We start from the raw sequence: 22,194 nt of genomic DNA, 5'->3' as shown, positions 1-22,194 counted from the left end.
GCCTCCAGGTTCGTGGCCCCAAACTCGAGTCCGGTTTATCTGGGGCAAAGGGTTGCGCGCCTGTAGTCCCAGCTACTTGGGAGGCTGAGGCAGGACAATATCTTGAGGCCAACCTGCGCAACATAGTGAGGCATCCTTTCTCACAGATTTCTTAAGAAGCGCGCGCGCGCACACACACACACACACACACACACACACAGAATAACGTATGGCTATAATCCCGATGCTCTGGAAGGCTGAGGCAAGAGGATCTCAAACTCAAACCCAGACTGGACAGTTCTGTTGTTGTTTTCTTTCTTTCTTTCTTTCTTTTTTTTTTTTTTTTGCTGTACGGGAGATCGAACTCACAACCTTGCGCTTGCCAGGCAGGCGCTTATGCCACTGAGCTATATTCCCAGCCTGAGACTGGACAGTTTATTGACTTGGAAAAATCCTGTGTCAAAATTAAAAATATATATATTTTTTAAAGGGCTGGGGATGTAGCTCAGTGCAAAGGCCAGTGGGTTCAATTCCCAGTCCTGGAACCCATCCACTCCCCGGCAAAAACAAAAACAAAAACCCCAACAAACTACCAACTCCAGCCACTTCCTGAGTTCTGGGGAATTTGATTTCCCCTCTCGGCTTAAATATTAGTGGATTTGAAGGCTGATCCACAACTTTGGGGTGCAGGGGAGAGAACAAGGCTGAATCACTCTTAATCTCGGGTCTCGGCTAAATAAGTTGTTCAAGGTCTTCGCTCCCTGCCACGCCCTCCCGCACCCCTGCCCTCGGCTTCCTGCTTCGTGGACGCCGGGGGAGAAAGGTCAGGTCTTCGCAGAGTTACTGTCAGTAGCGGCGGAGAGCCTAGCTCCAGCCCCTGCGCCCTCCGCTCTCCAGCGCGGCCCGGCCAGTCCTCCTGCATGCAGGACGCTCCTCGGGCAGTTCCTTCCGAGCCGCGGACTTGACTTCGGGGTCGGTTCCGGAAGCAGAGAAGCCAGAATGAGGCCTCTGCGCCTCCTCCTCCTCCTCCTCCTCCTCCGGCCGCAGCAGCGACAGAGGTGGCAAAGGTCGGGCGCGCACAGTAGCTGCTCACGGCTGCGAGGTGGCGGGAGATGGGCGCCGAGAGCGCGGCGGGAGAGGAGCAGGCGCCCGGCCCAGGACGGGAGGGAGGGAGAGCGAGCTCGCCGGGGTCCCTCACGCACCCCCGCAGCAGCAGCCGAGGCAACCCGCTACAACTGTGCAAGCGATCACCAGGGGGGCAAGCGCCCGGGTTTCCCCAGTGGGGTGGGAAAGCGTGGGAAGGCTTCGAACGTGTGCTGTCCCGTAGCAAAGTCTGCTTGAGCTTTTATTAATGCAAGCTAAAGATCTGCACAAACACGTCCTTCCAACAAATTTAAATTACGCTGGGGTGTGAAAAGAAAAATGTTAAACCCCGCCCTCCTTTCTCTCCTCCTGGGATACCCATGTCACTGCTTCAAGTCATTCCAAGAATTTTGTGTGTGCGCGTACAAAACGTGTAATACATAACCTCGTGCTTCCTTTTCAAAAAACAAAAATGAAGTCACATTTTACTTCTTTAGCTGCTTTTATCCATTAATGACATGTCGTGGGTGTTTCTGCCAGTCAGTAGGCATGAATGCAACCCTTTCTTTAATGTCCGCTGAATCTCATAAATACGGCTATACCAGATTCATTCATTGAATGTTTATTATGTGCTAGGTACTGAGAAAGTATCGTGAACACAGGTATGTCTCTTCTTGGGGAACTTGATTCTAGCATCAAGAGGCTTAAACATTTAATTTGGCTATTATGAGACATGCAAATTGTCTTTGGTGTTTTCCAATTACAAACCATACCAAGGCAAATATCTTTTCCTATATGTCCTTGTGTATTTCACCTTTTTTTTTTTTTTGTATTTTTACAGTATAGATTACTTTATTTGGAAATGCTAGGTCAAAGAACTACGCATCTTTTTCTCATCATGTTGAGGCTCAAACCTAGGGGCCTTTTACCACTAAGACTACCATTGTACTACCATTATATCCCCAGCCAGTTTTTAAATTTGTATTTTGAGAGAAGGCCTTGCTAATTTACTTGGGCTGGCCTCATGTTTGGGATCCTCCTGCCTCAGCCTCTAGAGTACCTGGGATTGCAGGTGGTCACTGAGCCCAGCTAAGAATATGCATGTTTTAAGCTTTAATAAATATAACCATTGGGGCTGGGGATTTAGCTCAGTGGCACAGCGCCTGCCTGGCAAGCACAAGGTCATGAGTTCGATTTCTGGTCCTGGAAAAACAAACAAACAAACAAAAAATAAACATAACCATTGCTTTCCAAAAAGGGTTAGCAAATGACACAATTCCCCATGCCCAGGAGTGAACTTCCCATTTTTTGTATCTTCCTTTGTGCTATAGTTTATCCCTTGCATTTTTGTCAACCCGGAGCAACAGGAAATGGTAGACAATTTTATTTTCCATTCTAAAATTAGTAAGCAGGTTGAGCATATTGCATCCGTTTCTTGGGCACTTGTGTTTTTTCTTCTGTGGTTTATTAAGATTGATTCTTTTCTAAAAACCGGAAATAAATAGAGCGAGTTGTACAAGTCTTAGCACTCAGAGGCTGAGGCAGGAGGATCACTGGGAGTTTGAAGCCAGCCTGGGTTACACAGTAAGTTCGAGGCCAGCCTGAACTACATATCAAAACCCTGTCTCAAAAAAAACAAAGCACCCAAATCTTGTGCTTTTGTCTCAATCAGTCTCAATTCTTTAACTTAGATTATTTCATGTAAATTTCGCCACGACCGACATTCATCTTTATGAGATGGAGCCTAATCCAGGCTTTCTAACACCAGACTGCATGAACTTTCAGCCACTAGCAGGTGTGATCTTGGAAAGGAACAGAGTTTCTAACTATAAAGCAAAGTAAGAAACTACAAAGTAAACAGCAGAGTCACTGTAAACCTCTCCCTCTTTCCAGGCAAACATTTCCCCCCCAAATTTGAAACAAATATTAAAATGACCAAGAAATACTTGTTACAAAAACCACTTAAGATCACTTCAAACTCCCAGTGATCCTCCTGCCTCAGCCTCTGAGTGCTAAGACTTGTACAACTCGCTCTATTTATTTCTGGTTTTTAGAAAAGAATCAATCTTAAGATTATTACTCTTAATATACAAAGAACTCAATATAAAATGATAAGAGAAGTACTAGACTTGTAAAGAAATACCAGCGAAGACCATAAAACGTCTTAAAATCCAATACTCAATGCTGGTGAGGCTAGGAAGAAACAGGCAACCCCTACATTGATACTAAAATAATAAATTGTTATTCCTCTTCATGTGCTGCAGACTAAATCCAGGGCCTCATACATGTGAGGCAAGAACTCTACCAACTGATCTACACGCCCTGCCTTTTTTTTTGTTTTTGTTTTTTTTCTGGTACCGGGAATCGAACTCATGACCTTGCACTTGCCAGGCAGTCGCTGTGCCGCTGAGCTAAATCTCCAGCCCATTAAGGAGTATATTTCAAATAGCAATTTGGCAATATATGTTACAAATCTTAAAGTACTCCCACTCAGGTTTGGTGCTTCCCACTCATTATCTGGAATCCGGCCTGAGGAAATAAGAAAAAATAGGGAGTTGGAAATACCTATCCAATATTAAGATTTTGGATAACTAAGTTATGGTACACACATTCAGCTGAATATTATATGTCCAGTAACGATGCTATTTTCAGAGTAATGATGCGAGAGATTCTTATTTTTTTGTTCATACATCAGAAAAGGCAAGATATAGGGTCCAGCTTCGTGATAAGGCAGGGCCACGGATGCTGGAGGCCTTGAGTTTGGCCCTCAGTGCCACTAAAAAAAAAAAAACCCAAAATAAAAATAATAAAAGACCCAAAATAATTTTAAAAGATAATAAAATAGGGGGCTGGGGATTTAGCTCAGCGGCACAGTGCCTGCCTGGCCAGCTCAAGGTCGTGAGTTGGATTCCTGGTACCGGAAAAAAACCAAAACCAAAAACAAACAAACAAACAAAACCCAAAAATAATAAAAACAAGACAAAAAATAATACGTACGGGGGCTGGGGATTTAGCTCAGCGGCACAGCGCTTGCCTGGCAAGTAAGAGGTTGTGAGCTCAATTCCCAGTACCGGAAAAAGACAAAAAAAAATACGTACAGTATGATCCTTGAGTATACCATTTATACCATCATGACGGTAGGCAGAAAGAAAACCCCTCCAAAGATGTACCGTCCCAATTCCTAGAATCTGTAAATATTACTTTATTAAGTATGTAAACAATCAAAACTCAACCAAAGAAATCTTTGCAGATTTAATTAAACTAAGACACTCCTCCCACACACACATACAAGACAGTGACCCGCATGAGTACAGAGACCTGGAGATGCGGCCTTGACCAGGCGATACAGCTACCGGAAGCTTGGGGGAAGCAGGCCCGGATATGCCCTGCAGTCCCGCAGGCACCTCGCTGGGGTCCGGTGATACCAGTTTCGTACTTCTGGATTCCAGAACTGGGAGAGAATAAATTTCTGTTGTTTACGCCTCCGACTTCACGACTGAGTGTGAGGGCAGCTGCACACTCAGAGAGAGTGCTCCTGTTTCTTCTCGCTGTTGTGTGACAGCAAACAGCTCCAAACTTGCTGCCATTACCTTCACGGCTTCCCTGGGGCAGGAACTCTACCTTCACGGCTTCCCTGGGGCAGGAACTCAGACTAGGTCTACAGTTCCACGCCTGGAGCGTGTGGAGTCTAAGGATCCAGCTTCAGAAGCCGCCCAGACTCACTTCCACTGCCACTTTCAATTGACTGAATGGAGCAGTGTCAGCCGCTCCCTCTGCTCCCTCCAAATCCAGAGGAGGGGACATAAACCTGCCTCTGGACGGAGATGTGGCAGCCACTTCCCGACTGCCACAGGTGGCTTCCGCACTACCTTATTTACATCCTTCCTCATCCAGGTTCTCTGTCCTCAGAGTTTCATGTCGTGAGGCCCCTGGGCTCATACTCAGCTTCAGGGATCTTAGAAGCTAAATCAGGTCCAGGTGTAGTCAGGTGACTTGGGTTCGATTTCTTGGGTGTTTTTCCTCTTGATTGTAAAACTTATGAAATAAAGAAACAGGTTTTCTGCCTCTCCTTACACAAGTACAGCTAACAGATGATGTTACAGACACAAGACGATGACGAGGGATATTCTTGTTCTAGGTGGGGAAGGGCCTGGGAGTGGAGCTCAGTGGTGGAGCGCTTGCCCAGCATGTGAGCCCTGGGTTTCGGCCTTGGGTTGGTTAGGGCGGAGTCAACCTGGATGGCTGTGGGGTCTGCCCACGGTGTTGGTGGAGCACACTTCCGGTGTGTTGGGATGCAGGCCATGGAGGCATGGCTTTGGGTGCTACACCTGGTCCCTGGCCTTTTCCCCTCTGGCACTGTACTCTTTCTCTGCTTCCTCCCCCTGGAAACAGATCAGCTTTGCTGTGCTGTGCCTTCTGCTATAATATTTCTGCCTCAGAGCCAGCTGACCCTGAACTAAATAGTTAAATCTTTTTAAAACGTAAAACTAAATAAACCTCTCCTCCTTTAAGTGTGGGTGTCAGGTACTTTGTGTAGCCATGGAAAAGCTAACTAATGTAATCCCCATCTCTCTCTCTCTCTCTCTCTCTCTCTCTCTCACACACACACACACACACCCATCTCTCTCTCTCTCTCTCACACACACACACACACACACACACACAGTGGAGGGGAGGGGCGGAAGGAGCATATAGCTGTCACTGGCTTAGATCAGCTCTGAAATCATCCACTCTTCTGTCACCTATTTATTGGTAAGGGCTCAGTCTTGCTTGCGGGGAGCAACTTCCTTGAACTTTTTCCTCTCTCGTAGGTCTGTCCATTTTCTGAGCCACCCTTTCTTTCTTTTCCTAAAAAGTAGCCTGCCTTTTCAGCATTTTTAGCTTGCTTTCTGCCTATAGAGACTGAGGGTCAAACTGCAACCTGAAAGCCACTTATTCATCACAAAGCGCCAATGCTGCAATTAAATCTGACCACTGGGGCTTTAGTTTAGAAAGAACAATCCACACACTAACACCTTGTGTCTTGAAAGAAAAACACAATAACATATGTGCCACAAGTTCATCACCACTGCCGTACAGGTTTGCAGAGCTTTATTTCATTTTGTACTATCTTTGTTCCTTTCACCCTAAATGGACATAATTCCTTTAAAATACTTGTGGGTTTCTTATGTGTCGATTTATAAAATGTACTCCATTACGTAAAGCTGTGCTCACCAGTCTTTGTGACAAACCTTTCTCCACTTTGGGATCCCTGCCAGGCTCTTACAGTGCCCTTAAGATTTACAGAAGCCCCGGTGTTGAACAGAGATTGTTTGTAAGGCTTGCTCTAGAATCCTTAGAAGGCCTCGTGTCTAGTTGGAAGAGTCACCTTTGAAACATCACCTCATTCTTCTGATGTCCTACAGAAGGAGCTTTAAATTCACGTTTGGTTTCACTTTCTGGCCGTGTCCTGAATTTGACCTATGGTCAGGGGTCTTTCTTCTCTCTGTACTGGGGACAGAACCCAGAGTCCCATGCATGCCAATCAAGTACGGCAGCACAGAGCTGCCCCCTAGACCTTTAGAGGTCTTGTCTTACCACGAGAACTTTCTGCAGGATGAGTTCTTGCTGACTTCTCTTTCTGTCTTCCTGAGCACTTTGTCTAAATTTCTGTGTGCTCTTTGTTATTTATTGCTTTGTCTGTCTGATTTCTTGCTTTTGATGATGGACTTCCTGAAGGTAGGGACTCTATACAGGTATTTTGCATCTTTCTGTCCCCAGTACTGAACACAGTACTTGGTGAGTAGCAGTTCGTACAAGTTTATAAAAACAAACTAAGGGCTGCAGATTTAACTCAGCAGCACAGAGCCTGCCTGGCAAGTGCAAGGTCGTAAGTTCGATTCCCGGTACCGGAAGAAAAACAAAAAAAAACCAAAACCAAAAAAAAAAAACAAAAGAAAACCACAATCACAGCATATAAACAGCCTCCTATCTGGGGCTGGGGATTTAGCTCAAAGGCAAAGTGCCTGCCTGGCAAGTGCAAGGTCATGAGTTCGGTTTCCGGTACCGGTGAAAAACCAACAACAACAACAACAAAAAAAAATAGTCTCCTATCAATGGTAACTTGCTTGACAGCATTGGTAATCTTTGACCAGGTTCTGATGGCCAAAAATACACGGTGTAGTGTCTTACCCTCTTCTTACTGCACACCAGGAGACTCCTACTCCTCTCCCAGACAGTTTGCCCTTGAACTGAGGTTCACAGGCATCCTAAATCAGGCGGTCTCTCCCAGCCCCAGAGGCTGGACCCATGTCATTACTCCCAGATGTTGAGTCTTTTGGGTTGGCAATTGTGAATGATTAATGAGGTGAGGAAGGGTTTACAGACTCCCAGCAGCGGAGCTCCTTGTAACCTGATACACTTACGGCACTTCCGCTGGAGAAAGTGACAACAGTTTAGTCAATGTTCTTTTAAATAACACCTGTTTTTTCTCAATGTAAAATAAGGTTCAAATAAGAAAAAAAATTAAAACTGTAATCCTTGCACTCAGATAACCATTGATAAATTTAAAAGGTTTTATTCTTAATTTTTTAAAATTATTGCATTCTCATTGTTAAACATAGAACTAGTGCAGAAGAGCATAAAGTAAAATGGAAAGAATAGCCCATTCTATTCCCCAGAGTTAGCTAGTATTGATATTTCCTTATAGTTTTGTCTTGGCTTGTTTTTGTTTGTTTGTTTTTCTTCCGGTACCAGGAGTCGAACTCACGACCTTGCGCTTGCCAGGCAGGCGCTGTGCTGCTGAGCTAAATCCCCAGCCCTTGGCTTGTTTTAACTGTAAAGCAACTCTTTTTTTTTTTTTTAAATACAAAAAGCACAGGATCTCAATAACAATGAAAACACATTTTAGAATGTCACAAAACCTACTTCCATCAATGTATGTATGTTTTAAAATCCCAATTTTGTGTACATGAATGATTGCCTCAATCAAGTGGAGGACATGCTTATAGCTGGGCATAAGCCCTATAATTGCAGAAATCTCATATTTCAGCATACAGTGAATAGCGATTCTCCTAATGTTTTATCAGTACTGCTGGTTTACCCACATAAATACTCCACTTAGTAAAGGGTGAAAATAACAGCTGAAAATGAGCATTACAAGTGAATTACTGAACAACTTACAGAACACTGAATTATTCTCCTCCTCTTCCCCTTCTTTAGTTATTATATTACATTTTATATTACACTATGCTACATTATTATATATTATATTACTCCAGGGTCAACCCCAGGCCCTTATACATGCCAAGCATACATGCAACATTAAAGTTTTGAGTTTGTGTTTCTGGCTTTTATCCTGCTTTCCCTGAACAGTGGCAGCTATGTGATGTTGTTATGTGAAAGCCTGTATAAAAGAACAACATGTGTGAAGTGGTTTTATTCAACTTCCAAGGTTAAATGTGTGACTGTTTTCAAGAACTTAGACATGGCTGATTTCTTTTCTTTAAATGTGTTGTGTGCATGCTTTCCTGAATCAGCTACCCACTGGCCTTGTTTTCCAAGGGAGGAAATTGTTACATTTGCAAAGAAAAGGTTGAAGAAGTGAACATCTGAAATCGATTGTGTATTTGCCTATTTACTTTCATGACAGAACAGAAGATAGGGGTCTCATAAGTAAAAGCAAGAAACTTACAAAAATTCACATTTGAATTCCAATTTGAATTCCACACTTCTCACAACCTAGTTCCACTCTTGGATTTTGCTTTTTGGAGCTGTTTTACCACTCAATTACTGCTGGTTTCTCTAATACCTAGTGCGGGAGTAGCCCATTCTGAGAGTCTGTGCTGAGTCATTGATTAACTAATCAGTTTGTACATTCACCGTTCATGAAGCCTAGCGTGAAGATGTTCTGCTTGTCCTGTTGTGTTAGAGACTCAGAATACAGAACGGCCCTCATCGTCCGTTGCTAACTCCATCTATATTCTCCCCATGTGGCCTTAACTGGAAGGCTACACTTCCCAGAAGTCTTAGCAGCAAGACTTCTTTTTTTTTTTTTTTTTGGTTTTTCTCCGGTACCGGGAACCGAACTCACGACCTTGCGCTTGCCAGGCAGGCGCTTTGCCGCTGAGCTAAATCCCCAGCCCCAGCAGCAAGACTTCTAAGAGCAGTGAGGGTTCTGCCAATAAGATACATTCACGCAACGTCTAGAAGACAAAGAAAGCAGAAGTTGTCTTCCAGTCATCGTTGTGACTGATTCCAGCAGAGGTAGCTGCATGACCAAGTCCACTTTCCAGTGTCTGGCCATCATCTTCCTGGGTGTAGGATACAGTTGTGGTAGTGTTAGTAGTTGCTGGACCTCCATGTTGTAACTATGGTACTAGGATCTTGAAGCCAATTGTCTAGCACCCTGCCTTTTAATAATTTTGTAACTATCTTTTGCTTGAAGTGCCTTTATTGGTTTCTGTTTTCCATACTGAGCTTTTTCTTACAAAAGGAAGAAATAAATAAAACATAATCACTGATTTTAAGCAATTTATTATCTCATGGGCTAGGAGTGTAGCTCAGTGGTAAAGCATGTGCTTAGCATGCGTAGGACCCCGGGTTCCATGCCCAGCACCAAAATCAAACAGAAGAAAGAAAGAAGAAAAGGAAAAATAACAAATTTACTATCTCTTAAGTGAAATGGACAGTGAAACTTGAGTAGAATCATGGAAGTGGGAATGGAAAGTATGCTGTGGAAATGAAGAGTAGGAGAAAGAAAATATGGTAGAGGGCACCACAGCATTACTGTGTAGCAAACAACCTCCAGCATTTAGGGACTGTCCCTCACAGCTCTGTGAACTCAGCGGGACAGCTCAGCTAGTCTGATGTAACAGAAGTCAGAAGGCGGCTGGGGCTGGGGTTTGTTTACTGAGGGTTTCAGGACCTGCAGGAACGGCGACAGGCTCAGAGAAGGAGCATCTGTGGTCCAGGCTGAGGGATTTGGACTTCCCCCTTCAGACTGCGCATGTTACTGCGCATCTGTGGGGATGGAGAAAGATGATCATATTTGCCTTTTAAGAAGATTTCTCTGGCCTAAGTGAGGCATGTGGTGGACATGAAAAGATGGTGCTAGAGACGGGAAGACTGGCAGCAAGCTGGTGAGGAAGCAGAGAAAGGATAAGAAAAACCGGCAGAGGAAGCAAAGGAGGAAACAGATCTGAGAGGATCCTGGAGGCAGAATGCAGACTGAGGTTTGCAACGTAGAAAGAAGGTTAAAATACACGGAGGAATATTTATATTAAGATACTGGATTTGTGCCACATATTTTTATTATAAAACATTTATAAGGCTAGGGATATACCTCAGCGGTGCAGCGCCTACCTGGTGAGCTCGAGGTCATGAGTTCAAATCCCAGTACCCCCCAAAAATTTACAATGCATAGCACCAATATATGTATATAAAATGTGTGTGCATACATGTATATGATTTTAGACAATTACAATGTAAGAAATCACTCTAACAAATATACATCCTCAAAGCTTCTAATGCAAAACAAAATGTGAACTTTGTGTAACAAAGTTTTAAATCAGTGATGCAGTCATGGATCCCTTTATATAATTCCTTGATAACATGTTTTTTCGGGACAAAGATGCCCTGTCTTTATAGGGGTTCTACCTCAACAAAGCAATTTACAAACATAAATTTAATAATAATGATACAGCTTAAGTGGATAAACTAAGTAGTCAGGTATTTTCACAGAGATAGACGAAGTATCTTACCTCTGTTGGTTCCCCAAGGAGCCAAGAAAGAAAGCTGAAAAGTAGAAATCCTGTCATTTCCTCCCCAATGACCCACCTTTATCCAAAACACATTCTATCGCCTCTATGATTCAGGGTCATGTCAGGATAGAACACAAGTTAATTTACTAGGGAAAAGAACCGGATAAGAATCTTGCTTCATCTGCCATTTTAAATTTTCAGGGCTTGGGTTACACAGTCAACTGTCGTCTGAAAATATTGAACAGAAAATTCCAGACATAATTCATAAGTTTAACATTGCTGTCACTCTGAGTAGCCTGATAAAATCTTACAGCATCTGCTTCATTCTGCCCTGGATGTGAACCATTCCCGGGTTCAGCCTATCCATGTTGTATACAGTACTTAGCTATTAGTTACTTAGTGGCTACACTTGTTGTCAAACCATTGGTCACAGTATTGCAGCGCTTGTGTGCAAGGAACCCTTATTTACTGAATAATGGCTCCAACATGCAAGAACAGTGATGTTAGCCAGGTGTGGTGGTCTGCACCTGTACTACCAGTGTTACAGCCAGGTCTTGGGGCCAGCCTGGGAAACATAGCAAAACCAGTCTCAAAAATAAACACAACACAAAAACCCAGCTGTGCTGGTAATTTCATTACAGTACCTCATTATAACTGTTCTGTTTTATTGTTCGTTCTTGTTACTTTCTTACTGTGTCCAAAGTATGAATTATGGTTAACTGTAGATGTCTGTGTCCAGGGAAGAAACCAGTGCTGGGTAGGATTGGATGTTGTTGTGGTTTCAGGCGTACCTTGAGGTCCTGCAACATATATCTTATGGATGGGGGTAGTGGCTGCATTGGAAAACTAGAAGTAAAAACTGAGCACTAGGGTGGGATGGAGGTAGTAACTGCTACTACCCTAGGGCTGAGCTAACACAATAAAGAGGTTATAAATGTGAAATCTAGACCCTTAGAGGAATCGGGACTCAGGTCTTTGAGCTGGGACTCAGACTCCTGGGGAGGAGCCGCCCAGCGTTAATATCTTTGTGAGATCACTGCTGTCTTGGAAGGAGTTTTGATTCTGGGGAAACACAAACTGGAACAAACTGCTGCAGAAGGATGGCCGGCTCTACTGAGCTCACACTGAAGTGAACCGGAAGCAGAAAGGAAAAAGGAAGGCCTTCCTCAGGTCTTTCGGCTTCCTGTCTCCCTGATGTCTCCCTGATTGGTGGAGTCTAACCCATAGGCAGTTGTCAAAGGAGAAACATTGTCAGTGTCCCCACCCCATTTTGGGGTCACAGGGTATGGAAGGAAGTACGGGTTTGAGATGAGGAAACAAGAGTTTAATAGTCTTTTGAGAAGTACAGCCTTCCCTTGATACCTCCGGGGGTTTGTTCTAGGTGCCCCACCCTGCCCCACCCAGGACATCAAAATCCACGGTTGCTCAAATTCTTTATACAAGTATTTGCATAGCTGCTATGTATATCTGCTCAAATACTCTAGATTCTTTCTAGGTGATTTATACTACCTAATACCATATAAATGCTATTTAAATCATCCTTATACTGTATATATTTTAGGGAATGATAATCAGAAAAAAAGTCTGGTCAGTACTCATGAAAATTTTTTTCTGAATATTTTCAGTCCTAGGTTAGTTGAATCCATAAATGAAGAATTAATAGATATGGAGTGTTCACTGCCTTTGTTTGAAAAGTATTGGATACTCTCCCCCACACTTTTATCTATTTTTCTTTCCAAAGAAGATCCAAGTTGGTTTCCAATAAAGGCGCATACTGAACAGGACAATTAAAGCAAAAATGCTTTAAATGAATAAAGATCACACCCCACCCAGAGGTACGTTTTCAACACTTATATGGCAGCCAAGGTAGAAATACATTTTATATTATGATTTATTTGGTACATGCATATATAACGGGAAAGTTTCATGAAGCAATCTTTCTTCTCACTAAGTATAATGTACTCTGGTATTTTCCATCCTGTTCTATCTAATTATTTCTATTTATTTAATTTATTTATTTGTGTTGCTGGGGATCAAACCCATGGCCTTATTTAGGCCAGGAAGTGCTTTACCATTGGATGACACCCCCAGCTCCTATTTTATTTAATTAAAGAAATTTGGTAACAAGCCACTAAATTGACTTCAGCAATTATTAATTGGTTGCTAACTACTCTTTGAAAAACACAAAATTAGAGGAAGCAGAGAGCCAGTGTTCCATAAGTATCCATAATACTTAGGACTGCTTTCTACCTCAAAAAGTACTTTTCATATACATTCTTTTATTCAGTCTTCACAACAATCCTATGAGGTGGGTGTTTCCCCCAACTGCCTGATGAAAAAACAGACTCAAAAATACTAAGTCATTTGCCCCAGTTCGGAAGGTGGTAAATGCAGCACTGGAAGTTCTTTTCTGATTAGAAATCTCAGCCTTTCTCTGTATCCTACACTAGGTTGAGATACAGACTTGAGTGCTACTTGAATACTAATTTTAGTTCAGATTCTGACAGCCAAGGCAAACAATAAGCTGTACAGTACTCATTGTTTGATGAAAGTAAGCACACAAGTTTGTCTAAATAAACTTCCTTCTAGCATTAAATTCCAGGACATGTTCTCCCTATATGGATTATATGTTATAATGAGTATTATTTTCATCTGTGGCTTTTCAGAAAACACTGCATTATTACAACAACTTTTCCCCCTCACTGGACATGGAACTCTGGGCCTTGCACACGCTAGGCAACAACTCCAGCTTCACACAGCCTCTTTCTATGTAAACCTTTGGTAATTACTGTGGAGATTGGCCATCGCCACCAATATCCATTTGACCCCTCCTCTTTGAATGTTTTACCTCCCCTTATCTTTATGTCTTTTTGTTGTTGTTGTTGTTGTTGTTTTGTCTTTTTCTGGTACCAGGAATCAAACTCAAGACCTTGCACTTGCCAGGCAGGCGCTGTGCCGCTGAGCTAAATCCCCAGCCCGCCCCTTATCTTTAATTAGACAAATGATCATCCAGAATAAAGCTTACCTTTCCCATTCTGCTGGGCAGCTAGGTATTTTTACAGAACTAAGTCCTGGTAATGATGTGTGAGCAGAGTGATATAAGTAGTACGACTTCTTGAGTATCATTTTCCACTGCTGGAGTAAGAAATCACCCTAAATTAGTAGCTTGAAATGACACAAATTTACAATGTCACAGTTTCTGTAGATCGAAAGTCCCTCTTGGCTTTGGAGATTTTCCTAGATATCTAGCGTTCACAAAGTTGACATGAAGTTGCTGGGCTCTCATTGGGAGGTTCTACAAAGAATCTGCTTCCAAGTTCACCCAGGTCATTGCAGAATCCAGGTCTTCATAGTTGGACACTGGCGGTCCCAGTCTTCTTGTTGACTGTCACCTCGGGAGGCCTTGGCTCCTAAGAGCCCCTCTCCGATTCTTGCATAAGGCTTCCTTCTTTTCGGAGCCACGTTGGCTCACCGTGACCTCCTTATGTTTGGGATCTGACTCCTTCATCTCTCAGACTACAACTAAAAAACGTTCTTGCTTTTCAAGGTTTGTATGCTTAGATAGATCCTATGGAGACAATCCAGGATAGTGTCTTTATTTTAAGGTCTCAGGCCTAATCATACCCATGCAATCACCTTTGCCCTGTAAGGGAACATATGCACAGGTTCAAAGGGTTACCAGGGAGACATCATTCAGTTTTCTAGAGAACATAATTCTGCCCACCACAAGAGCACAACCCTCTTCCTTGCTTCTTCCCTCCTAGAAAGTGTGTGTGACGGTTGGAGTGAATGTGGACTGGGAGGATCCACAATTTAGGGTTCATAGAATGCCAAGGCAAGGCGGCTTGGGGCCCAGACAACCTGACAACATTCCATTCCTGGACTATCTAGCTTCAGACTTCCATCTGAGAGAGAAATTAGCTGTACTCCCAAACCACCGCTATTTGGGGGCCTATTAGTCACAAACAAACATAACCAGCACTAAATAAAGGGGTCCTGGAACAATCCCTTTTCTGGGAGCCTGTGGATCCCTACACATATCAGCAAGAGACTTCCTATCTTTGATCCTGGGACTGTCTCTAAGTTAAGTGAAACCCATGGGCCTAGGCACACATGGATATCAACACTATAGGAAGTATAACTCTGGTACTCTTTTATGGGGGGTGTATTTACTTTCACTCATGTCTGCTCAGCAACGAGATGACTTTGCTGTCCAGAAACTCTCTGAGGAAGAGCCAGGACAAAACCTAGCTGCTGTCTCAGGGTGAGAATCCCTGGGCCCAGGGAAAAAGCCATCCAGTTTGTGTCACTGTTGTCCCTCCCTTGAGGCCCATCGAGCAAAGTGCTACCTTGCTGATCTAGAAAGACAAAAAAGGCTGCAGCTTCTGGAGAAAGAGCTCTACTCCCCTTAGTACACTCTTCAGACACATTACTTCATTTAATCATCACAACAAGGACATGAGATGGGATTGTCCATAACTCAAGTGCTGCAGACAGGCCAAAGGGATTAATTTATTTGCTGTAGTTCAGAAAGGCAGTAAATAGTAGATACAGAATCAGGGGTTAATCCCTGTCCAGACTGCTGGGAGACAACTTTCAATTTCCATATTTAGCCAGAGATTCTTCCCTTTCTCCTCCACTGGATCAGAGGACAAAAGGTAGCATGAAAGATGACCTTGAACCTCATCGAAAACCTGTTTGTATATCAGTGGAAAGGGCAGCTCATGTAGAGGAAAAAGATCATGTGCTCTATTACACTTCTGGTCCAGAAACTAAGTATTTAACATTAAATCCAGGTGCTGGGGCTCTAGCTCTGTGGCACAAGTTCCTGCCTGGCAAGCGCAAAGTCCTGAGTTCAATTCCCGGTACCAAAAAAAAAAAAAAAAAAAAAAAAAAATCCAAATAAAGTATGTGTGGATTTATTGCAATAAATCCAATTATATAATACTTTTATACAAAAATTTTAGAGATTTAATCTTCTCATTATATTCAATCTCTAGAGCTACTGAAGTGGAATAGTTCCATGTAATACATCAATTTCAAATTGGCAGCATTTTCAAATATCTCTAGATATGTGAAACTTCTGGCTTTTTTAGGACTTGTATACATGGGAAATGTGACCTTTCAAAGTCTCACACCTTTGGAAATCAGGCTAATTGAGACATCAGGAAAAGAATGCATAGCCTGTATTGGAATAATATAAGTCAATGTAAAATATTTTTTATAGTATTGACGATTCCAGGGCCACTCTACCAGTGAGGTACATCCTACAGCCCCAGTCCTTCTTTAAATTTTATTTCAAGGCAGGGTCTCTTTAAGTTGCCTGGACTGGCCTTGAACTTATGCTGTTCCTTCCTCAGCTTTTTGAGTAACTGGAATTATAGGCATGAGCCACCATGCCTAGCTTATTATACTTCGCATTTGTATACTTATCACTAGAAGTGAGAGTTCGGTGAATTTCATAATCCAGACAAAAACCTTGAGTGCATGCTGATGGCATGGAACACAAGTAAGGCGTCCATATGCTCTGTCACTGGGAATCTGTATCTGGGAAGGACTCCAAGCAATGCAATTGGAAGTGGAAATACAACATAATGCCTAAAGTTAGAGCTGTATGCGCTTTCAAAAGGCATCTATCTCTCAGTGGTAGGGATTGAACCTAGGCCATCTGAAATGCTAGACAAGCCCTGTACCTCTGAGCTATCCACCCCTCTCCAGCCTGAGAAAATAATTACAATGAGAAAACAGGAATAGAATTTTACTAGGCCCATTCCAACTCATGGATATGTAAATATACCATACTTAACTGTGGGAACCTGGCATTGACAGGATATCAGTAGGCAGATCAAAAGATCATACACACATCAGCCAGTCGCTCTTTAAAGGAAATGGTTGATATGCAGAACTTGACCTCCCTTCCCACCCAGTTTCCTGCTGAGAAATCTATCCAAAGGCAGCAATTCCAAAAGGCTGGCTGCATCATGGCCAGTTCCTTTGTAGAGAGGCCTTTCTTTTTCCTACTGCCCTGCCTCAGTTTCCCAGCGGATTTATTGTCTGCAAATCTAGCTTGCTAGAACTGAGCTTGAGTAAAATATGCTTCAGTGTCAGCTGAGAACATTTGCCTCCCCTCCTCTTCTGAGATCAAACCCAAGGCTTCTAAACAAGCACCCTTCCAACTACAGTACTTGGTTTTCAGGAGAGCTTGCAATTGGAGCTGATAAAGTTATGGAAGACATCAGTTGTGGACTAACATACTCTTATAAATAAAAGATTTCAAGACCATTTATAATAGATCTTTATCAAGCTGACCACTTCTATGCACGTTTCAACCCCAGGGGTGGCGGTGTAGCTCAGTAGCAGAGCACTTGCCTAGCAAGCTCTTGCTTGGCCAGTGTGAGGTCCTAGGTTCTAACCTCAGCACTGCAAAGCACAACCACAAAGTTTCATCACTGTAACCTTGTGTCCTTCTAAAGACCTCCCTTGTCTTCAAACATTGCCTCAACACAAAGAGTTGAGATAGTAATCTGAATGGGTAGTTTTCATCACCAACAGTGTCGAGACCCTTGGGAGAGATGGGTGCCCCGTGGGAGGAGGTGGGGTGTACCTCAGTGGTAGGCACTTGGCTAGCATGTGCGAGGTGCTGGGTTTGATCCCAGCTCTGAAAAAAAATTATTTTGGAAAGCATCACTAGTCCGTAGATACGTTATATCATTATCACCATGGCGACACATGCAAACACATAGACCATGCAGACATGCCCAAAGATGGGCTGATTCAGCCTCAGACACACATAACACACACACACATATACACACATATATGCACACAGATTTTGACTAGGATTGATGGAAATATAAGGATATATTGAAAGGCCCTTTACTAATTTGAAAAGCCCTTTATTAACTTGAATTGCCCTTTAAAGCGCAATACTTAAATTTCATTCAAATGTAAATGCATTAACCTGAATTTATGGAAGGAGGGTACCTGTAGAGGCAAAAGCACTACATTAAGGAGCCAAAATTAATTTGGGAAATTGAAGCAGCCCTTGTCCTTCAAAAGGAGTTATTTGGGGAATCTGAATGACTCCTATTCGCTAGAACAATTCACCTGCAGTTTAATCTCTACCACTGTCAGGGGCAACAGGTGATTGGCATGCAAATTGTGAGTGCTTTCGTATGGCAGTCTGTAAAGATTCCAGCCATGCCCGGCATAGGGCAGAAGCCTAATGAATGCTACAAGTGCATTCAGACATTAGTCTTGGAAGGAAGGATAAAAGCGAATTATACACCTCAGCTCCTTAAAAGCAGTAGGCAGGCCCTGAAATCACCACCAATTAATTCTCAGATGCTGTATACATGGGTTTAGCTAAGATGAGAACTTTTTGAGCAACTGATAGCAAAACTACAAGAAATACATCACTAAAGAAAGCAAAGTTTTGTTTCCTCTGTATTGTTTTTGACACTGTGTGATCTTCGACCTTATGCGTCCCCAAGGAGAGCTGGGGAGAAAGATGTTTTGGGGAAAGGCACGAGGAGTCCCCCAAATCAGGCCTTGCATAGCAGCGTGCTCTCCCAAATTCTAGTTCCCGCAGGTCCCACGGTCGGCGGCTTCCGCGAGAGGGTGTGGCGGTGAGGAGCCCTTCCTGGGATCCGCGGCTCGGCGGCTTGGACGCGGGCGTTAGTGCAGGGCGCGCGAGCGCTCCATCGGGTCTTGGCACGGACCAGTACCGGAGCTCGCGCGTGGCGCTCCGCGAGCCCACTCCGCCTGGGGGTTGAGGATGCCCTGAGGGATGCGGGGCCTGGGGCTCGGGCCCCGAGAATTCCAAGGAATGGGGAGGCCAGGAGGCGTCACGAGCGGAGCCTGGCGGCCGGCGGGATCCGGAGCTCGCGCACCGCGTTCGCAGGCGCCTTGCTCTTCGCGTGCGCCGACGGCCCCTTTCCCTGGGAGCTCTCCAAGCCGCTGCTGCCTGTCCCTTATATGAAAGAAGCACGCGAAGTGTGCCGAGCAGAGCAGGCAGGTTGGGAATCACCCTGCTGGTCAGGATATCATTCCAGACTGGCGGAAAGACCTCTTCGCGGAGGCCCCGCGGGCTTTTTCCGGCTGCGAACATACCCGGGGTCCTCACGCGGGTCGATTCCCCGAGCGCACAGTGCGCGGCCGCCGGCCCGTGGGCCTTTCATCCGAGCTCCACGCGGCCGCCCTGCGGGCCGAGCTAACCCGCGGCGGCCCGGGGGCCTGAGGGTCCGCGTCGGATCCTCTACCCCCCCCCCCGCGGAGCCCCCAGGGCGTTCTGGGCCAGAGCCCGGTCCGCCTTCACCCTCTCTGAGGCTCCCTGGAGGGCCAGCCTCCACTGGTAACTCCAGCCCTCTCCTCGGCTGGCCCTCGGCGTGTACTGGAGCTGCGCCAGGCGCGCTCGCCACCCTGCAGAGCATCCCCTCCTTCCGCCCTGCTTAGGACCCCATTGCAAGGACGTGGTAACGGAGCGGAGCGTCTTAGGCGCGGCCGGGCCTGGGTGAAGAGCGCGGAATCCAAGCTCTGGACAGCGAGACTTGAAAACCTCGTTCCCGGGCTTCTGTTCACTTCTACCCCAGGGCGGCCGAGCTCGCGCCGAGCTCCCCGCAAAGCTCGGTGACCTCTGCCACCCCCCCCCCGGGCTGTCGGAAGCCGCGCGCCTGGCACGAGTCTGCATCCGCGCCCACAGCCGCCCCAAAACAGCGCCCGGGCCTCGGCGAACCCTCGAGTCCGCGCACAGAAGTCGCAGCTTCGCCAGTTCGGGGTGGGAGAGTGGGACCGAGCCTCGGAGAGCACAGGCCGGTTGTTTGCGTCTGGGGCCCACGCGCTTCCAGCTCGCAGGAGGAAAAGAAAGGAGCTTATTTGCGAGGAGAGACATAAAGCCAAGAAGTGCTCAGCAGTGAGCAATGAATATATGAAACATAGTCACATGGACAGAGGGCTCCTGGGCGGTAGGAGACCAAAGGACTCCCTCAGCACCACTTTCACTGCTTCCGAAAGGGATGTCAGAAAACGACAGCCAATCATTGTGGAGCGATTAACTATTTTCTAAACACGGAATGAAGTGCTGTTTGTACTCTTTGATTTAAAGCTCCCAGTTATTTCACGAATAGTACAAAATGTGCTTCGTCTCTGCCTAGGAGGAAACCAAGGCAAAGAGAGCTTGAATAGTTTTATCGGGACTCTGGGCCAGTATTTGAGGCACGCGGGGTGGCAGGGCAGCGCAGCTGCACTCCAGAAGGCCTCGGGTCCGCGCAGGCCGAAAGGAAAGCGCAAAATCGCACAGATGAGAAACTGTCCCCTTCTGATGCAGAGACTTTATTTTTCTGGAGGTGCACTCTGACTCGGATTTTTCACTGCAAGAAGCAAAGCAAAGCAAAGCGAAGCAAAACAGAACAAACCGCTCTGCCTCTCTGTAAAAGAAAATAAAAGCAGCAGCAGCTCACACAAGTGAGCCGGAGGCCCGCAGCGCCCGCAGCGACGGCGCGCAAAGGAGAGGGCTACCGCGGCGCACACAGAGCTAAGCCACCCACTGGAGAGGGGTGACCAGGAGCAGGGGTCGACGGGATGGAACCCCACTAACAGGGCATTTTTGCCCCTCACACAAGAATTCCCGGCCTTGGGCCTCTGGCGATGTAGCCAAAGGAACACTTTCTTGGAACAGCCACAGAAGAGCAGCTCTGGTGGGTGGGGATGCCAGAGGCCAGGGCACCGTCCCTCCAGCAGGGCGACTCCGGGACCCTGGAATGGGCTGTTGTCAGCTCCCGCCCTATTCAGTATCAGCACAGGCTGACTCCCCGTGCCCCCTGTATTTTCTGTGAAGGCCAGAACAGATCTTGAATAAAACAGAAAAAGGAAAATCCGTAGTCCACATGCTGCTCTAACTCAAAACCCAAGTATGATATTTCTTACTCCCTCACTTTTACCAGATGAGGACAGAAAAAACTAAACTCTTTAAAAATTCTACTAGAATCATCACCCTTAGACAGGTTGGAACAAAGCGAAAAGGACAGGTTTTCATCTCCACTCATGGTAGCTGTGTTTTATTGAAGCCTTTTCCATAAACACAGCCTGAAGGCCCAGTTGCTGAGGGGAGGAACTGACCAGGAAATTACATGGCTGTTCATAAAGAGTGTTAGTTAATTTTTGAAAATTGGTTTTGGTACTAGGGATTCAGTCCAGGGCCTTGCACATGCCAGGCAAGCGCTCCAGTGCTGAGCAATATCCTCAGGCTTTTTATTTTATTTTGAGATAGGGTCTTGCTGAAACTTCCGGGCTGGCCTGCAACTGCTACAGCCTCCCAAATAGCTGGGATTACAGGCTTGCTGTCGTGTCCAGCTATGATAGGTAATTTTAAAACTTTAAAAAGGACCAGTTTTTAAACCTCCCAATCACACGTTCTCATGATTTCTAAACATGTAGAACTCATACTAACTGTAAATATTTGTTTGCTTGTAGGGTAGCCCAGTTCACCCCACTGGTCTTCACCCAGGTTTTCACTGCTGAAGCCAGGACCTAAATCCATACGTTGAATGGAAAGCTCCTTGTATCTTTGGTTTAGCCCGGTTGGGGCTAATTTTTCACCTTCATCCTTTAAGGTCATCCATCCAGGTCTCCTGGGAGCTACAGCCACACAACACACACACACACACACACACACACACACACACACACACACGGGCTCTTCCACTGCCCCTACCTCCAGCCCCTGGCCCAGCCAGACAGCAGTATTTTCTTCAGAGGAGAGGAGTCCAGGTTGAGGGCTATGCTAACGAAGTACTAGGCTAAGGAGGAGGAGAGATGGAGGAAGAGAACTTTTAAAAGTACCGATTTCACTGGATCGTTGAAACCTCAAATGCTTTCTTTTAATTATTTATAAAGATAATAAAGTCGTCTCCCGAAAAGAAAGAATGTTCAGCTTCTGGGCTGATTAAGGCCCTCAGTCCAGGCCCGCTGCCCTAGGAGTGTTGGGGTGTTCCAATTTGTATGTTCCCGTTGTCCTTTGAAGAGTTGGCTAAACAAGTCCCCTAGGGGAGGGTTGGAGGCCAGGAGGGGCTCTGCCTCAGCACCAGAAGGGAACCTCAGGATGCCAGAAGCCAGTGTCTCTTCTTCCGGGAGGTTTGCCAGCATCCCTTCGAAGCGCCCCACTCGGCACCTGCGCCTGGAAGCACGGGTTCTCCCCTGGCGTCCAGAGTGGGCCCCACAGACCCCAACCCACCCAGCTGCCAGGCCCGCGTTCACGCCCGGGGTCCCAGGCCCGCTCCCCACTCCGCGAGTGGTCCAAGCCGCCCGGCCCGGCAGGCAGCGGCCCCCACCTCTCACCGAGGTTCCTGCGGCGGGCGCCGGGGCGCAACGCTGGAGGGCTGGGGCGACGCGCTGA

At 45.5% G+C, this 22,194-nt stretch overlaps 1 protein-coding gene across 1 annotated transcript in view; it reads right to left on the bottom strand.

Annotated features, from left to right (window-relative positions):
* Positions 1 to 724: 724 nt before the first annotated feature.
* Positions 725 to 22,194, bottom strand: part of Pdx1 (pancreatic and duodenal homeobox 1) — a 26,084-nt gene continuing 4,614 nt past the window's right edge. Inside the window, exons 4-7 of the mRNA XM_013505455.1 lie at positions 18,793 to 18,832; positions 18,401 to 18,566; positions 4,352 to 4,513; positions 725 to 1,295 (exon numbers count right to left, since the gene is read on the bottom strand). Of these exons, the coding sequence (XP_013360909.1) occupies positions 725 to 1,295; positions 4,352 to 4,513; positions 18,401 to 18,566; positions 18,793 to 18,832 (939 nt within the window). The remainder of the gene's footprint in view (positions 1,296 to 4,351; positions 4,514 to 18,400; positions 18,567 to 18,792; positions 18,833 to 22,194) is intronic.

This window comes from Chinchilla lanigera, unplaced genomic scaffold (genome assembly GCF_000276665.1).
Source record: "Chinchilla lanigera isolate Chin_1 unplaced genomic scaffold, ChiLan1.0 scaffold00096, whole genome shotgun sequence".
NCBI lineage: Eukaryota > Metazoa > Chordata > Mammalia > Rodentia > Chinchillidae > Chinchilla > Chinchilla lanigera.
This window is presented reverse-complemented; position numbering and strand designations above follow the sequence as displayed.